This window comes from Macrobrachium nipponense, chromosome 6, assembly GCF_015104395.2.
Source record: "Macrobrachium nipponense isolate FS-2020 chromosome 6, ASM1510439v2, whole genome shotgun sequence".
Lineage (NCBI taxonomy): Eukaryota > Metazoa > Arthropoda > Malacostraca > Decapoda > Palaemonidae > Macrobrachium > Macrobrachium nipponense.
In genome coordinates, this window is record NC_061108.1 from 19,837,483 (window position 1) to 19,858,018 (window position 20,536).

The 20,536-nt window shown below is 35.0% G+C and overlaps 1 protein-coding gene across 15 annotated transcripts in view; it reads left to right on the forward strand.

Moving 5' to 3' along the window:
- The window catches only part of LOC135216705 (protein quiver-like), a 782,257-nt gene that overhangs the window by 738,592 nt on the left and 23,129 nt on the right, over nucleotides 1-20,536 (forward strand). For 11 of the 15 annotated variants that reach the window (XM_064252149.1, XM_064252151.1, XM_064252154.1 and 8 more), the window contains 3 exons: nucleotides 1,034-5,834; nucleotides 6,703-7,157; nucleotides 19,359-19,473. In XM_064252149.1, the coding sequence (XP_064108219.1) occupies nucleotides 1,034-1,269 (236 nt within the window). In that variant the 3' untranslated portion in view covers nucleotides 1,270-5,834; nucleotides 6,703-7,157; nucleotides 19,359-19,473. Of the gene's footprint in view, nucleotides 1-1,033; nucleotides 5,835-6,702; nucleotides 7,158-19,358; nucleotides 19,546-20,536 lie in introns of all 15 variants that reach the window. The other 4 variants (XM_064252147.1, XM_064252148.1, XM_064252143.1 and 1 more) reach the window with 3 other exon arrangements.

The following is a 20,536-nucleotide window of genomic DNA, read 5'->3' on the forward strand; positions in this document are numbered from 1 at the left end:
ATATGTGTGTGTGAGAGAGAGAGAGAGAGAGAGAGAGAGAGAGAGAGAGAGAGAGAGATCAGTTTGGGCGCTCCCTAGAAAGTCATATCCTAGCAAGATCAGTGCTAACCAGAAGTCTGTTCATCATCTGCATGTCTGTGCTATCCAAACATCCACTGTATATCAGGGGCAACGCATGAAATTCAGTACCAAGAATTCAAGCAATTCCCATCTCTCCTGATGATAATTCTTTGATGACTAATAGAAACTTTGATTGCTAATCAAATTTAAGCTCTTTTCACAGTGGCTCCGATCTTCTCTTCCTTCCAATAACTGGAACTAGATTTGTGTCTGTAGTTTTGTCTGTAATGTGTTTTTTTTTTTTATGTCAATTAGTCTCTAGTTTCCCACTCTGAGTAGCAAGAACTCCTCGCCTCATTTGTTAGCTTATCTTATATATATATATATATATATATAGAATATATATATATATATAGGATATATATATATCTTATATATATATATATATATAAGTATAAATATATATAATATATATAATATATAATAATAATTATATATATGCATAAAGATGTGCAATATTAAGCCACTGTATATCAAGGGCAAACATGAAATTCAGTACCAAAAATTCAAGAAACTCCCCATCTCTTCTGATGATTATTCTTTATTTTACCTTAATTCATTTTGGGTACGAGTTTTCTTATCACCGACAAGTTCATTTAGGCTGGCAAGGATTTTAAAACCTGCGACTTTGGATTAAATAAAGAGGTAGACATGTGGTCTACTCACTGGGCCATCAAGAGAAATATAAGATGATTTTGATTTATGTATATACTCCTGTGTGTTTAGGTGATAAAACTATCTATGTATATGTATAGTTGTTTTTGACTATTATATACTCCTGTGTGTTTAGGTGATAAAACTATCTTTGTATATGTATATTTGTTTGTATGTGTATTTATTTGCGTTTTCTCTTCTTGATGGTATCAGAACCTAATTTTTTTTTTTTTTTCCGTTCTTTTTCTCTTTCCGACAGCGTATGCTTCCATCCGGAGGACCTGTACGAAGAATCTGCAGATCAACCTGTTTATGGTGGACCATGTGTGCATGATGGAAAGTAGCGGTCAGGGCCACATGTGCTTCTGTGAAGAGGACTATTGTAATGCAGCCCCACCCTCCTTCAGATCCCCCCGCCAGCCATGGGCCCCCCTCCTTCTCCTCCTTGTTCCTCCCATGCTTTTGCATGCCCTTCTGGCTTGGGACCCCAGATAAACAAATGATTCAATTCTGACTTTGCCTACTTACTTATTATTAACTCGTTGCTAACTACTGACCACTATTATTACTTCGACTGTTTCTAACATTAACATTACTACTATTACTCTTACTGTTATTGTTATGAATATCTTTATTTTTCTCCTCACCTTTAAAATTAATTTTTTTTTCTCTTGGTAGTTTAACTTTCTTTCCCCTTATCAATTTTCTCTGTTTATTTGAGTTATCTTGGTTTCTATCTTGTTCATAGATTATTTTTGTTTTTCTCTTTTAATACAAATATTTTTGAAGACCTATTTTCCCCACTTACGAATATTAATTTTTTTTCTTTTCCATTGTGCCTGTTACTGATTACATTTCATTCTAGAATTATTCTAGAATGAAGGAATGCATAACTATGAATTTTTCACATTTTTCCTCACGTTTTTGTTGGTTTGTTTTTTGCCTTTTGCTAGATACTTGCTCAAGCTGACTTGTTGATTCATTTCGAATGTGCTATTTCTGCATATTCTGACCGATGTAGCATACAAAAGCGTCATTACATCGTTTCTGATCCACTCCCAATTCACTTTAGGCCTTTTTTTTTTCTCCCCTTCTCATTTTAGGCTTTATTGCTTTACTGGATTTGTTTTCAAGTCTACATTGTGGAAGGGAAACAGATCTTCATTGCTAGTGCCAACTTTTACTCAGATATACAAAGATTTTTTTCTCCTTTCAGTTGGATGTTTTATTTTTCTAAACCTTTCTCTTTCTATTTGAATTTGACGTCTTTTCACCTATGTACGATTCTCTTTTCACAATTGTTTTAGGTTTGTTTTTCGACACGACTTCACAGTGAAAACAATTCAACTTTATTCTCATTGCACGATACTACTATATTTTGCGTGTTGTTTGATGCATGTCTTCTAACTCTCAATTTTATTCATTTTGATAAGTCCCGGTCCCTCCCAACAGTGCAGTTTGGTGTTTGGATGAATAACAACAACAACAACAACAACAACAACAAAAATAACAGTTCCTTTGCTCTCCCTACCCCTCTGCCAACTCCTATGCCTCCAACATTTTCTCTTGAGAAATCCCTCTTTGAACATTTCCTGATCCTATCCTTGCCCCTCCCCCCCTTTTTTTTAAATCATTATTCTTGTTCTTACGCTCCTCTCATTTCTTCCTCTTCCTATCCTAGAGAGAGTCCTGCTCTTCCTATCCTCCTCTTCCTAAGTCTCCCATGAACGCCGCGTAGCTAATCGTTGCATTTTTGTATTTTATCTGTAATCTATCTTGATGGACTCTTGTTTATTGTTCTTTCGCAACACCCTCACAGTAAAGCGCTGTCGCCACTCTAGAATTAAGACTTCTTTATTTATTTCCACTTGATTACTTTCGTTAGCATTATATTGTCTCCTCTAACAATGATTGCCCTGTCGCTCACCGCTTTCTGATCATTTATCATAGAAGTTGCTGTTACAATAGTCGTTGGACGTTTTCACCAGGAAAGACTGTTTGTCTCCCTCCTTCCGTACTTTCTACCTTTCTAATTTTGCCTTTCAAGAGCACCTTCTTTTCATCTTCTTATTTCCGATGATTATTTTTTCTCTCGCCTTTCCTCTCCGCCTCTGTTATTATTATTATTATTATAATAATTATTATTATTTGGTCATCTCTGCTTTCTCTATCTGTTACGCCTTTTAGCCGTTGTTTGAAATGTTGTGCTCCTGTTAATTGGATGTTCAAACCTGGGAAGCGTTTTTCAAAGCATATCGCTATCTGGCGTCTGTTTCTAAACGTTCGATTCCGTGCAACCAGGCTCTGATTCAAGTTTTTCACTCAAAGCCAGATGATGTACAGTAGAGAATTAAAGGATTAGGAATTCGCCATTTTCCAAACGAGAGGGATTTAGGCTGAGACTTGATCTTTTGCAAAAGACAGTGGCACATCTGGAGATGAGTGCGATGCCGAAGGCGTGACAGAAAGTCGAACGAGAAGGTAACATTGTCAAAAGAGCTACGCTTTGAAGAACGCATCTCTAAAAAAACAGTTTGAGGGGAAAAAGAAAAGAGCAGACTGATCGGAAAGGACATGAAGCCTCTAAACAAGAATATTTTAAGAAATAGGTGAATCATTGTCGGGATTGCATGCTACTGCATAGATACACGTTTAAATTATGATCGAACTATACAGCAAAGATACGCATACTCAGACACTATGGCAAAAGAAACTCAACAGAACACGAATGATTCTACAATAACACGAAGCTTAGCCAAAGCATGAAAGCTCACTCTGCTGTTCATTGTGCCTTTTCCGAAAGGGCTGAAATTTCGATGTAGTGTGCATGAAACACCAGAACCTTTTTCGGAAACTGTGCTTGTGTGCCACGCACCCATGGACCCATTAGACAGAAATCATAGATAGTATACAATAGCAGACGACTCATGTTCTTTCAGGTCAGCTGCCGGGATTTGTATTTTTCCCCCCAAAGTCGCTCTAAGGATAAACTAGTTTACTTAAGTTGAAGTCTTAGAGTTAACATAGATGACTCAAGTTCCTTAGCGGAATTTCAGATGTTGATCAAGGTTTGTGCTTTGACTTCCAGGAGTTCTCATGATCAATTTCATTCTAACGAAAAAAGACAAGAGAAGAGAAGTTGTCGGAGATGAAGAAGAAGGCCATATTTTCACACGCTCCCTCCGCTAATGTTGTTATTGTTATTATTCAGACAAGTGCTGACAGAGAAAGAGAAAATAGTACCGAGGCCCTGCGATAGTACGTACGCTATCACCACCTCACGTGGGCCATATGAATCGCCAATAGATTTTGTCCGTTCTGGAGTCTGGGATCTTAGTAACTGTATGTTCATCGTCTTTTGAGTTAGGCAGGGGAATGTTCTAAACCCGTGGAAATACTATAAGCGTTACGCGTTTCCTTTGACGTGAAGTTCACATTTGCAGTGAGGTGTGTATCAAGTTAAGTAAGAGAACATAAAACAATTGTGATACCCTATATTGACGATTAGATATTAATAGTTACGTTGTTATCTCTGAATTAATACTAATATAATTCTTACTATTATTGCTACTACTACTACTACTGTTACTATTGTATCTACTGATATATAAATAGCCTATAGTTATTAAATCTGAGAAAAGAAGAAAGCAGAACCCGGCGCATGCTGTTGATACTCCAAACCCTCCTAAGCCGGTTCCAAGTTTCTTAAGGAAGACTTTCTGGCCGGTGGAATATATCCATTTCACGATCTTTGCCTTTTTGTGCATTTGTAATGCTGTTAAAATATAAAGAGAGAAGAATCATATGTTAAATATAAGCTTTTGCGATAACGTTATCATCACTAGTATTATTGTTTGGTTTTGCTATTTTGTTTTTGTCATTTTCTCGTCCTTTCGCTGTTGATGAATCCTGTAGTTCAGTTGAACTTTCTGTCTCTGATCCCCACTGGATTTTGACCACAGTTTTCGAGTGTGTTGTTTTTGCAGACCACTCTTGCAATCACTCACATCTTTTCATCTTTACTATTTTACTACTTTTATTATTAATCTATACCGCCCGTATATTAAATAACTCCAAAAGATTTAACTTTGCTGAATCAGTACTACTTTAATACTCAATTACATACTAAATGCAACCTTGCCCGTAGATAGTAAGGAGCCCATCTTATTATTTTTATCATCATTATTATTATTGAATAATGATCAGCGTCACTAACAGTCCAATCTCCTGTCCCCGTTTCCTACAATGACGTCAAAAGTACATCTCGTCCAATCACATGACCCGTTTCCTCTCATGACGTCACTTCACTTCCCACCTGACGTCAGCTCATGTCGTCCAATCACAAGTCCTACTTCCATTTGACGTCACTGATTTTTGGTCCAAGCCATTCTGCCATCAATCCTTTTTTTTCCCAACCAGCTCCCCCATGACGTGTGTGGCCTTTAAAGATCCAAAGAAAGAATTAAAAAAAAAAAATCCCTCATGAAAATTAATTGTGACTAATTCGGTTATTCCATTTTCAACTTTTTTCTCCAAAATTTCACTGTTTTTCTCAATCACACACTAACTAACCCCTTCTAAAAAAGAGGAGTTTTTGCATTTTGCATTGTCATGATCCTTGAGAGGTTTTTGACCTAGATTGGTAACGATTGAAGGAGAACCTTTGGGGCTGCAAACATTGTCCTCCGACCAAAGCTGTTACAGGACGCAAGCTATGGGTATGCCTCTTCTCGTCACCCGTGATAGAAGGTTTGAATCAAAGGGTGAAAAGAAAAGGAATATGACATGTGGCCGTCGTTGGCTACCTTCCAGCGTCCACGCGTAGTTCCACTCACAAGAGGATAGTATTTGCGGCGGCTTCGGCAGACACTTAAAAAAAAAAAAAAAAAAAAAAAAATGTATGGCTAAAATTGGTAAAGAAAAAGAAAGAGAAAACGCAAGTGGACAGTGGCGCATCATTAGCGAGCATTTGATGAATGAGAAACGAAACCACGTCTCCCGAAGTGACTTGAGTTCCCAAGTTCAGTCTGAAATCGAGTTGATGTCATCCATATAACTCGGTACGTGGAGTGATGATGGCGTCACGTCCCCTGAAGTGTTAACTAAAATACCCAAAATTAAATAAATATAGCTGTAAAGTAAAAGATTCCTCCAGTGGTAAAAAAAAAAAAAAAAAAAAAAAAAAAAAAAAAAAAAAAAAAAAAAAAAAAAAAAAAAAAAAAAGGAGCGCAGCAACCGACTGAAAATGTAAAAAGGGGGAAAGTCCTGAGAATCGAAATTTGATTTGCATTCCGACTGCCTGCTGTACCATTAACTGTCCTGCTGAACCATTAACTGCCCTTTACATAGTACTATGGAGTCGTTAATTCAGCGCATTTTAGGGAGACAAAGAAACAGGAGTGAGCTTAGACTGTGAAATAAAGTAATAAACGAATGAAGAGCAGTAGTTAGAAAACAAAACATGGCACAAATATGAAAACTCTTAGAAGCTTGAGGCATAAATAGAAACACAACTTAGAATCCAAAGTAAAAACATCCTCCCAACCGTTCACCACCCACCATTGCGACACCCACCCCCCCCCTCCCATTGTAACCACCTCAGCAGAGCTATAATGACAAGAGACCCAAAAAAAAAGAGCTTTTCACCGGGAGAGAAAGTAAAAAGAAGAATTATTGCTAAATGAGAGCTTGTGTGCTGTCACTGTAAGCAATAAACGAAATAAAAATACCCGCTTCCGTACTCTCTTGCCTTCTTCCTGTTGCTCTTTATATCTGTGACTTTGTTGCTTGAGGTCCCCTTAAAGTGATTGTCGGTGAAATGAAGACATGAAAAAGCAAGAAATTACCCCCTTTCCCTCCCTCTCCCCCAATGTGGTGATAGTATGTCTTAAAAGAGAGATGTTATGATTGATTGATGCCTTCTTGCAGCAGCGGTCGGTGGTACTGGCTGTTGTCACAAACAAAATACACTCGTGGGAGATACTAAAAGCAAACCGGGAGCTCTCTCACAGCGAAGAGTCTTTGCGAACTGGTTAGCGAATGGACTAATGAAAGCAGTCGGCGAGCTGGCACACACACGGGCAGCCATCATCATCATCATCATCGCCCTGTCGTCTTGACATCAGCCTTGAAATCTGCCCCCCGAGAAGGAGCTAGGGGCACTGCAACCGCCTCTTGCCTAACTGGGGGCAAAGGGCGGAAGGATCCCTCTCACTGCTCGGACACGGCAGTAGTTAGCGACTGCCTAAGGCTGAAAGAGAATTGCAGAAGTGACTGTGATGCGTGTAAGGCGCTGGGCTCATCACAAGCGACGATGTGCGGCGGCCATTGCTGAAGGCTTCCGCCGGGTCCCGTTGCTGCGACTACAATCATTCGTGGTTAAGGTTTATATCGATTCTTTTTCTTCATGTTTCGGTCGTGGAGGCACTCATACGTATTGAAATTGTTGTCAGTGTCACTTTCACATCAATTCATGAACTAATTTCACCGCTGTTTCATCAGTTACAGTATCAGTGAACTTTTTCAGCGAGTGCTTAATCTTTCCACATTTTATAAACAGCCGGTTAGAGAGATTTTTCATTACGTATGAATGCACGAAGGCCGTATAATTGATGATAAATAACAGTTATAAAAGATTTTAATAACGATGTGGTTCTTGCTGGTCTTTCTAACCTTGTTATATTTACTATGTTGTCTTTTTATTTCATTTCAGAAAGGACTCTTAATTACCTTCATGGAACGAGGTGGAATTATTATTAAGATATATTATTTCATCTTTATCTTAATCTTCTCTCTAAGATTTTGTTACCTGTATAACCATTATTTCAGCTATTTTCATTTCAATTTTTATCTTAATAATCAGTATTATTTTTTGCCTGTGTTATTTATAAACCTCATTTGTTGCGTTCTCAGTTGACCTTGTTCAATTATTACTTATTCTGCCATGTAATTATTTTTTATTTTATGTAGGAGAAAATCACGCGTTCCAAGTTTAATCATATTCAAAATATCTTAATCCTGGAGTCATATATGGTTTTTATTGAACTGTGAGTAATGTAATTGCTTCAATTATTTCTTTCCCCAATAGCATCAGGCTAAGTATACTTTATTATATCAAACCCTATTTCTTTGCTAGAAGAATTTATTCAGGCTGTCTTTATTTGAAATGTCATTTTTTTATTCATATATTGGGTATGGAGGCATGGAAAGATGTATTTATGCAATCCCAGTTATCATTGCTATCTTTTTTGCATAAGTCCTAATGGCTAACCTAGTCTCTCTCTCTCTCTCTCTCTCTCTCTCTCTCTCTCTCTCTCTCTCTCTCTCTCTCTCTCTCTCTCTCGATTTATTTTTCCCGTCTGTATATCTCGCTGCACTAGCCTCGGTACTGTATTTTTAATAGGTCTCTTTCGTTTAACGCAATTTATATAAGTACAGAGTAAGTGCATGTAGATTAATCTTAACTCCATGGTTGTTTGTAGCGTTATCTCAGTTTTCATTACAGGAAAGGTCCTCGAGCGTGCGTTGTATTTTACCAAAATTAATTCACCCTGGCAAAGACGCGCACGCGCTGCCATACACAAGGATGTGTACACACGAACATATATATATATATACATATGCACACGTCGAACTACTGGTAAAAAATCTTCGGCGCTGCTTTGGATATGAAGTGTCATATCTCAAAATATTTTGTTAATAATTGTCTATTGTGGTAATTTTTATCATTTACACACACACACCACCTATATATATGTGTATATATATGTGTGTGTGTGTGTAAATGATAAAAATCTCCACAATAGACAATTATTAACAAAATAATTTGAGATGTGACATTTCATATCCAAAGCAGCGCCGAAATTTTTTTACCAGTAGTTCGACTTGTGCATAAGGAATTTCCGCTCTCTCTTTCTTTTGTAAACTTATGCAAGAATATATTTAGCCAGCTTACAAATAGATTTATAGCAACAAGCTGCATTCATTATGTACATTACTTCTGAGGGGCGAAATATTTTCTTGTGCTAAAATGCATCTATAAATGTGTTCTGTTATTTTTATTATTATTCACTTAATTTTATTGTTTGTATAACCTCATTGTTATTGATATTACATTCTCCAGACTATAATATCTACTTCACTTTCAGATTACGAGGACGATGTCGTAACGATGCAAAAAATATTCACGCCAATTTTTTTTTTTTTGGAAGACTTGATTTAATTGGTTAAAAAATCATTTCGGCTTGGCCATTGATGCATCTTAATTGTCTGTCTGTTGCATGGCAGTGTCTATTGACGCTTTTTTCTACTTGAAGCTCGATTTATGATAAGCAAGATTTTTGGATTTTATGACGCCATAAAAATAACCGCTTCTTTGGGGTTCAGGTTTAACTTGTATTTTATTTCGTCACATCTCCCGTGTTCGTATTTTTTATTTCTATTTTCTCGTAGGAAGGTAAGTATCACTGGGCAAAAAGAAAAAGAACAAATTTCCCAATTCAAAGAGGTGTGACAGTAGCTAATGTGAGTTTCACTTTTTTGTGTGATTTTCACGTAAATTATCTGAAATACTACAGTTAACTCTAATCATTTTTGAGACCGGGTACTGTTGTATATTAAGGAAAAATTGAATGTGATCGGAATACATGTCAATAAAACCTTTTAATTGTCATAAATAGGGATCTAATGGCGTTCATATTTTATTCATATTAAATAATTTTACTAATTGGTTTAATGTTCAATTTTGTTCCTTAATTTTGTTTTGTGAAGTAGGTTGTTTGCAGTTACTTGCATGAAGATGCACATGAATAGATTGTTTGTCTATCTTTTATTAACTTTTCATAAATTTTAAATAATAAAATGTTAGTATGCATTTTCTTGCGGAATAGGTGTTCATTACATTTTTAGCAAGTAGTTTATAAATTATTTGTTATGTTGCTCGTTAAAACCTGCTCGGTTCATAAGAAAAACGTTTCCGAAAAAGTATTATACGCTTGATCTCACATGAAAGTATTATCATTATTGTTACGTATTTTTGGCAAACATACCGGGTCAGAAGTAGACTCTTATGATTCTTTCCTCGTGAGGAGTCCAACGATATATTCTTGGATTTCGGATTTATACATTCGAAGGAGCTTGACGACTATCTGACATACAGGTACTGGCGTTATTATCTTACAGGTTAATACAGCAAATATTATAATTAGTAATAATAGGAAAAGAGGAGACTTATTTGATATTTCTCAGGCTCCTTCTGAAGCCTGCATTTTCACAGCCTTCGTCGGCTCTCTTTTGGCCATTTTCTTTTGTTCAGCCTTAGCTTGAGGTTACAGGTGAAAAATAAGGCTACTACAAGAGTGATGGAGCGGATCACGACAGATCCTGACTGTCAGTTAATGAGTAAAATTCATTTGGCTGTAATATTAATTTTATGGACAGATGATCCTATATCTTTCTTCAATGTGTTTGTCTTCATACTTCGAATTTTCAAAAGAATATTCAAAAGCTTTGTTTATGACAAACCGCCCCCCATTTTTTAATTAAAGCAATTATATAACGATCATTATTAGTCAATGTGGGTTTAAATACTCTCTAATCATAGTGTATTTTACACTCACTGTCAGCATTTTTCAATTGTTCAAATTTTAACCTGAGGTTAACCCTGACATTACTTCATTTTCACGCTTCACGATAACGAGACGAAAGGAAATTTTTATCCATTAATATTTTTATTTCTGTTCATAGGAGCATGATTAAGAGTAATTGAGGTTCTTGATCATATTCCTTGGATGGATGAATATATGTACTGGTATCATTGCCCTTATCCGGCACATTTGGCTTTGTTTAATATTTATCCCGTGCAGTTGTTTGATGAACTGTTTCGTTTCAGAAAAGAAACCGAATGATGTAATGGGTTCGAGGTAATTAAAGGTGCTAATCCATAACTCTCTCTCCGATGTACTCGAGAGTGGAATCCAAATCTCTGTAACGCTTGAAAATTAAATCTTTGACAAAAGAGAACGTGGTGTTATAATTCTAGCTTTGATTTCAGAGATTAGAATATAGGCTAAATTACGAGAGAGAGAGAGAGAGAGAGCGAGAGAGAGAGAGAGAGAGAGAGAGAGAGAGAGAGACCACCGTTAGAGGTAAAATCAATATGAGCTCCTCTGCAGTGCTGCTGGGCACAGTTGCCGGATGTCGCCATCTCACAGGATTCCCTCTTATCTCTCTCTCTCTCTCTCTCTCTCTCTCTCTCTCTCTCTCTCTCTCTCTCTCTCTCTCTCTCAGACGACACACGAACACAGAAATTCAAAATTGTAAGGCCGTTTTATCATAAAATTATGAGCGTTGGATGTAGTGGTTTAACTGAAAGATCAGTAAAATTTCCCTTATTAAGTGAATTGCTGATTAGTTCAAGACAGTTCATAAGCCATTAAATCACTCGTTAGTAAAATGGATAAGAAAATTCTTTATATATTTAAATTATCCGTTGAAATAACTGTTATTGACTCCTGCATACATGTCCCAATGATTTCGTTTTCCTGTATGGTTTTGTGCGTGTGTAGTGTAATGGATTAACCTCGATACACTTTTAACCGAATTACACACACACACACACACACACACATACACACACACACACACACACACACACATATATATATCTATATATATATATATATATATGTATGTGTGTGTGTATACATAAAGTTACATCCAAGTACACACCCACACACACACATATATATATATATATATATATATATATATATATATATATATAATATTTATGTTACATCCATGTACATGTATTTAGGTAAAAGTATGTGTGTGTGTGTGCTTTGGAGATATACATATACGTATAAATATGCTACAGAGCTGATAACAAAAACTAATTTTCAAGTGCTTTTACTTTTTTATATTTCGAACAATCACATTATTGAAAAGCAAGCATTGGTCTTTGAACAAAGTTTCTTATGAAATCAGAACGGAATCTAATTGGCATGTAGGGTCCAGAGATTAAGTGTTAAGGGTAACTGTATTTAGGCCTAAAGAATACCTACGTTCAAGGTCGGCCTTGTCGGTCCCAGGTCGCCACTAAGACCTAAATATGCTCAAATCCTAGCTGTCTGGGACATAGTTGGGTGAGGGTTGTCTCAGAGCGTGACGAATTAGAGTCAATAACCATCCATATTGTATCCCTTGATAGTTGTTGAGGTGTCAGTCATCAGAGGTCTTGAGGTGTAGCCTTCCGTGTTGTCGCGCGATGTTAGGGGATCAATGTCTCAAGACTGTCTCCGCTTATAATGAAGTCTTTATTGTTTTGATCAATTTCATTTCCAATGTTGTTACAATCATGCGAACATGATTTATGGAGAAGCCAAACAGATTCGCGCTAATTTATTGATTAGCTGGAGTCGCTGGTCTGAAAAAAGCTAAAGTCGTTTACCACCATTTCAGTCATAAACTTGAGATATGAATGTAAATGTACTGTTTGTGATCCGTGTGGGTATTGTATTGTTTAGTTTTACCGTTGAGGAGGGGTGTTCATCAAGGAGTGCTAAGCTTTAGGTAAAATTTCAGCTTTTTTTCATGTGAAAGTATGTCGAATATTGTGCACCAGTAAACTGAGACTTAGTTACTGGTGCACAATATTTGACAAGTACTAGTTGGCACTGTTGATCTGATATAATTTTAGGTTTAGGTATTTTCCCACTGAAGACGTCTCATTGCCGTTTTCATTAACGAAGGAAGGTTAAAAAGCTTTTTAGTTGCTCGTATTTTGCATCAAACTTTGCAACTTTATTATTATTATTATTATTGATAGTGAATATTGCCATGGAAAACATGGTGAACAATTATTTGTACGTTGATGAGAAACCATTTTCGAATTTGGAAAAAATTGCAGCTATTTACAGAAGACTCAATCCAATGTATCAGCAGTGAACGAAATATTGCAAATAAAACCTGTAAAAAAGAAACTATTCATTTGTTAAAAGACATGCAGTGACGATGCATTTTGATTGTACTTTGCAGTAGGTATTATACTAATGCTAATATAAAAGGTCAGTCTTTATTAAGGTTAGGACGAGGGACTAGAAGGTCATTTGCCTCGGCTAAGGTTAAAGGCGAAGAGGGGGAAATGACCGTCACTCATCTTTCGAACGGAATCGTCTATTTTATTTTTATAAGAATTCTGCCTATTTTTAATTTCAGCGGGAAGACTTTACCCTTTCTCATTCGCCGCTGAATAAAAGACTGAGTAAAATATACGGTAAGATAGAAAAACATTTTGAAGCTAAGCAGCGTCTTATTATCTGAGGACGTTTTCAGCTTACCAGGAGGTCCATCTCATCTAGCATTGCTACAGTTGGACGAGATTTGTCGTTATATTTAAATGATATAGTGTTTTTGTTTCTCACACCCTTCAAAATTAATCCATCTCCGGCTTCATATTTTCATCAGGGAAATTTTCGTAATGCGATTTGAATAGGTTGTTGACATGAGTCTATTTCAATGTTCAACACTGACAATAACCAGTGACTCATCTTTAAAATTAGTGACAAACATTTTAACGATTTGTTGTTTAGCGGATAGCCAAGTCTTGAATGATCAAATCATCAAAATCTCGTAGGATCGTTTATCATTGCTTCAGGGCAAGTCTTTGTATGGTTCCTCTATCCTGATAGATATTGATCAAGATCATCATAACTCCTCCTGACTCTTAAAAAGTGGTCGTTCGAGCTCCTGTTATAAGAAAGACAAAGCTTATTTAAACCTGGACGAGGAGGATTCTTGGTTCATTTGGAGCTCCCGAAAGCCCTCAAATAATGTTGTTTGAACAGTTTGTTTTTCTTTCTTTCTTATGAGAAACGCTTTGCAAACACTGAGCCTCGTATTTTTGGTTATGTAAATATTTCCGAAATCCTTTGCAGGAAATAAGCAGGCTGCAGTGGGCTAGTGTTAGTTGCTATTGTTTATGATTTTGTGATTTAGTAGTTTTCAAATGACTTCCATATTAAAATTACTATTTTGCCGCGGGTTGAACTGTATGCCATGCCTCATGCCCCTAAGTAAGTTCAAGGAAGTAATTTTTCTTATAAACTGCTTTGATGGTGCGAGAATTAGAATCCGCTGTAGAAAGTAGGTCGTTAGCTGAATAACAAAGATGATCTCCTGGTTAGTGATGATTTATTTGTTGATAGGAAAATTGACTACATCTCTTCTCGTCTGTTGAACTTTAGACTTATGGTCTGGACGTCTACAAGACTAACAGAGAAGTTCATCTTCATCAGACGATAAATAAGGCCTAGAAAGTGAGTCTTTTTAAATTAATTGCTCATCTAAATTTGGCAATGGAAATATTCTTATTTCAGCACTTACTAATATTGATGAATACATATTTTACCTAAATGGATAGCAAACGTCGTTATTTCTCTTAGGTTATATAGCACAGATTTTATTCGAATACTTCCGTCAGTGCGAATTTCAATAGACTGTACTATTTTTTTTTTTTTTTTTTTTTCAGAACTACATGTGAAGTCGCTCCTAAATTTTCACATTTTAGGTACGTCAAAACTCTGAGATCTTTTCACAAAAAAACTTGAGAACCGTCTAATTCCAGTAGAAGTTACTGAGAAAATAGTACTTATTTGGAGAAACACTGTACTGATCGATTGATTGATTTATGTAAACTGATCGACGTCGGTTATGGCAGACGAGGAGTGTCGAAGAAAAGTATAAAAGTATAACTTGTCCGCAGCTCGAAGATTCCAAAGCCAGATTTGTAAAGATTTTTTTAAGGGTTGGATTGTACGACGAAAAAAAAAAAATCCAAAGGATCTTCGAGCTTGAGATTTTATTTGAAAATTTCTGTTTGGTTGAATTCGATATGTTTGGAAAATAAGTCTTAGATTGTACGTAGGCACAGTTTCACTCATTTTTTTCAAATGCAGTGTGAGAATGTAAATGATTTTATGCATGTTTTTGTGGTGTGTGTATGTAAATGTACATTAATATGCTTACATATATTTACAGCACAGGTACATCGACTGTCCTTTACACGCGCACTTTTCCAGAGAAAGATGCCCCACAATTATTAAAGATTGAAATCATCAATTTCTTCATGTCTTGCAGTTAACCTTCAGATATGCCACACACTTCCAGCTCATTAAACCGCAGTAAAACGCTAACAAAATATCTTTGGTAAACTTTTATTTTAGTTGATGATATACCCATTTGCTCCACATGCTAGAGGTACGGTCATCAGCTTGACAGTTTTAATGAACCTAAACTTATGTCAATTTACCTCTTCAGCCTATTCTGAACAATTAACTTCATCATCCTTGCACAGTATCTCTATCGTATGTTTTACACACTTTGAATGGTTTGACGTCACTGTTTTACGCATGCGTTTTGAAAAATAATTCAGAAGCTTTTTATGTTAATAAAGAAATTTTGCAGTATGCCTGTTTATCTATGAAGTTTTATCAATTGACTTAACGACTCATGAACGATTTTTATATAATTTTTAAAAACAACTTTTCCTTTTAACTAACGCAGTCCCATGCTTACCCCCATTACGTGACAGAAATGGTTATGACATAGGATTTTTTATTTTTATGTTTTCACCATCTTTGCAAAAGTTTTTCAGCCATCCACAACTTGTGGAAGCAGGTTGTTCGAGTGTAACTTTTTATATATCATTCTTTCTTTAACCCATTATTCCTGATTGTGTACTGCTCTCTCTATTACTTTGCCTCCTTTTCAGCTTCCACAGAAAGAACAGGTACAGTATTCATCCAAAGTTCGATCATCGCTGGTTTGAAAAACTATTTATAAGTTTTTGTATATTTTGACATCTACCTCCTATTCTGCTGTAATATTCAAATTTGGTCATTTCTTTCATACTTAGATTCAGTATCTTTTCCATGCCTCCATAACTTATCATATATTTATAGTGATATTCATATAAAGATAAATTGCTTTCTTCTTTATTTAACAAATTTGGCTTTCTCCCGAAATACTGCTTCACATTATCAACATATTTTCTATTTATACCGCCTGTCAGAAAATTGTTCGAATATCATTAACCTTTTTTGAAATAGGCCTTAAATTCAGGATAAGTAGATTTTATAAGATTTGCATGAGATTCTGCATTTTTTACTTTAGCCCTTAACCTCATGGAAGATCATTTTATGGATACTCCCCCAAAAAGAAGAAAAAAAAGCATTGTCTTGGATTTCAGCTTAACATTTTCTTGTACTCGTATATTAGTATAAATAGAGTCCTGTTTGTGCTACGTCCATTGGAATCTTGCTGTCTGTCATGAAGCCAAAGCTCTTCTGGTAACTTGCAACGTTGAGGGTAACTCGAGAAATAGTCAGATTTATTGAGGAATGGATATCCTGAGAATTATGTTAAATAACATAACTAATATATATATATATATATATATATATATATATATATATATATATATATATATATATATATATATATATATATATATATATATATATATATATAATCAAGAGTGACTTCTGACCACTAATGGGCCAGGGGACAAAACTTGTTGTCAATTTATTCCCGATGTATAGTGAATTACATATCGAACGATGTTTGTAACAATATCATTGGAGACTAAATTATATATATATTATATATACATGTATATACATATATATATATATATATATATATATATTATATATATATATATATATATATATATAGATATATATATATATATATAGTTATAGTCATTTTCACACCAAATACACATGTATTTCAAATATCCATAAGTACCTCGTTTCTTCTTGATTTCTTCACATTTTTTTAATATGCTTGAATCAAAATTAAGAACAACTGAAGAAACTTAGCATTCCAGTGGTAAGGGTCGAACTCGCACAGGATGAGGAGCAATGGATGGGACTCTCACCATGGAAATTAGGGGTATCTGCTTTTGATCTTCATTTCTGACGCAGCGGTTTGTAGTGATAAATGTATCTAATAAGTGTAAAGAAATCGAGAAATTCAGAGGTCATTATGGGTATTAGAAACATACACCATATATATATATATTTATATATAATTCTCATTGTACATATAGGTCCATTAATGCAGTTATGATTACTCGTATGGATAATATTTTGTAGTTTTATAGAAACAATCACTGTCACTGTACAAAAAGTTAACTTTGCCATAATTTTCATTTATATTAATATATATATATATATATTATATATATATATATATATATATATATATATATATATATAGGTAGATGAATAAATGTGCTACTGCCACCTGACCATGCTGTCGTAATACGACATCTGTGTCTCTTGTGGACCAGGGTAATTTCATGAGGCCAGCAACCCTCGCCTCTATAGGCTTGCTGAGAAACACACACTACATATAATAGATGTATATATAACCTAAATAATTTGCTCAATTGTGTAGTGCATTCATTAACGGACTAACAGGCCAGTAGTATTCAAATGAGATTGTTTCTAAAGATTTTATTCACAAAAATAAAAGCTTTTAACAATGATATGAACGTTTAGGCCTTCAAACTCTCGTTAGAAACTTTCCTATTTCCACGGCCTATTTTAATGACGTTATGTTCGCCGTTCTGTGTGTATATTATATATATATCTATATATATATATATATATATATATATATATATATATATATATATATATCACGTGCGCGCGCGCGTTTACTTGCATTAAGCAAAGTGACAATTTTTAGATAAAGCATGGCTTGTTGTTGTAAATAGGCTCATTTTTCATTGAAACATCTGGAACTCTGAATAGTTTATGGCTTTATGAAGACTTAGAATCCAAGACAGCAAAAAAGATTTCTTTGGACTTAATTTACCTGTAGAATAAGATCAGTGCATCTTACGTACTTTACTGTGATTATGATTTTTAGTATTGGTTATTATACAGTTCAAGAGACGTATTGCTAAGACTTTTGTCAATCAGCATCTAAAGGGCTTTGCCGCTGTGTGATTAGTGAGTAGAGACCTGGCACGACCAATCATCGCGCAACATTGTCTACGGCAAATGATGTTATTGAGGCGATTGGCAAAAGTTTCGTAAGAGATACTATTGCAACCTTTTCATTGTCTTGGGATTCAGCGACTTTTGGTAATTAATTTTAAAGTTCTTAAATTTCTAAATTATGTTTTTAAACGATTATGTTACTTATACCTGCCTTATGAAAGGGAAATGGGATGATCTCTTGGAGGTTGATTTCATACGATAAAAAGTAATATTGTAAATGATAACCAGCACTCTGCCATTTCAATCTAATGTCTTTGCTTTATAATATACTATGTGATGTGCACATACTCTGTATTATGTCTTATAAGACATTGGTAGTGGCTTTGGGGAAAGTTCATTCCTATTGTTATTGCATGTGCATTTCTGTAGTGACAGGCAATGAGTTTTATCGATGGGAATAAATCTAGAAAATTAGATCCCCATCCGGATTTATTTCCCCTTAAAAAAGTACTTCTGTTGAAAAAGAAAAGGTAAATGCACTAAGACAGGTATTAGTGATGCATAAAAGTAAATACGTCAAATATCAGAATACGGACTTCGCTGTTTCCCGAGGCTTGTGTCTGGCCCTCAGCTATGTAGTGTCTCGATGATAGTGATTCAATTTAGTTAGTCTCTTAATAGCATGGTTTTTTGGTATCCTCAAGATCTGAGATGTTACACAGGAATTTTCATTTGGGTTTTATAATTCTGTAACCTCTAAGGATATGTAGTGATTCATTTTGACAAATCTAAAAGATTAATTTTTCATACTGAAATTTTGAAGGACTCCAAAATTCCCTTGTGTAGCTCTCCAGATTTTGGCCTTGGAATAAAAAGAAAGAGGCAGCCGCAAGATCTTCATATTGATTGCACTGGAAGTTTTTACGTTGTTTTTTGCTGGTTTATTTGTGATGTCTTGTTGTAGCATTTCTGAATCGTCTTGCAAAATGAGTAGTGAAAGGTGATGATCGATTTAGAACATGTTAATTTGGAGTCTACATTTGCCAGTTTGTACGGACTGCGTATTTTGTTACTTACGCCAAATTTGTGTTTCGGCCTGACATATGGTTTACTTTTCATAAGGCAGCTGCATTTCCTGCATCCGTATTTATTAGGGTTGTTTAACCCGGTACTAGTAGGATTTTAGCTAGTGGTTAGTATTTATGTTATGTCAGTCTTAATAAAATCCATTTTTAGTTTTCTATTTTGGTTTGTGTTGAAGTAAATTCATAAAAATGTATGTTATGTATTTTGCTCTTTGGTGCTTATTAACGACACTGCATCAGCAATTACTGTAAAATAATGAACCCTTCAGAAATTTGGACACTTGCCACTCACAATAATTTAATGGTTGAAGTAGAGTCGTTAATATCCCACCAATGACAAATTATTAACAGACCTTCTGTAAACCTCGGGACTCCTGCTCTCTTTCCTTACTGTTCCTCATCACCTTATCCTTGAGAAAAAAAAAAAAAAAAAAAAATCCGGCAGTGTCGGTCTTGAGGTTGTAACATATCTTCCTTCTTTCTCTAGAGGACACCGTGCGTTGTAGAAAAAGCTGTCTGTCTCTCGCTCCTCGACGGAATATGTTAAGCATAAAAAAGAAAGTAAATAAATAGGCCAACCGTAGGAGGTTCCTGTTGTTAACGTGAGTCCAAAGCCAGTCTGATCTTACAAGGCATCCTATTTTACTACTTCACAGGCTACTTACTCTAACCTGGTAAAAAAAAAAAAAAAGCCTGCTATGATCTTTTGAGGAATTTGTTGGTAAAATATGAATATAAATAAAAAAAAAAAGTCGACAGTAGATATTGTGGATAACAGTTTAATTTTTTATCTTTTGCATTTTTTCCTAGTGTTTTCCATTTTGGACTTAAACATAACACTAATATTTATTTATCCTAGAGCATGAATGCAACTAAATTGTTGCAGATTCCCTTTTTTCCCGAAAGACTGATTTGGATTTGGTGATGCATGACGCCGCATACAAGTTTTTCTAACAAGCATACAAACGAATGAAAATTTATTCATTATGCAACAAATATATATATATATATATATATATATATATATACATATATATATGTATATATATATACATATATATATATATTCAGTTGTATTCCACATAGGAAAATGAAAAAGGTATATCTCAGAAATGCCCAACAGTTCGTCCTCCAATGGACCTCTTCTTAATAAACGCTCCAAGAAGAGGTCCATTGGAGGACGAAACTGTTTGGGCATTTTCTGAGATATACCTTTTTTCATTTTCCTATGTGGAATACAACTGAATTACTATATCTTCGTGCCTAGAAGATTACCAGTACTATATATATATATATATATATATATATATATATATATATATATATATATATATATACACGTATGGATGTACTTAGTGGATATATAGATAGATAGATAGATAGAAAAAACATATAAATGTTCACACTGAGGCGCCTTTTATATATGTACTAGTGAATACTGAATACGGACCTATATATGCAAATTGATTTTATACTAAATACTACTCTTTTTATTAAATTCTAAACCCTCAACTCCAAATGAACCCTGGAGCGAAGCAAAAACATTTCCTTGTTTTCACTTTCTTTTGCTTCTGTTTTTGTAGATTAAATATATTTTCAAGTTTTATCAAACTGCTCCCAATTATTTCTGGCATTGTGTTACCAGGTAGCTAAAAGTTACAAAAA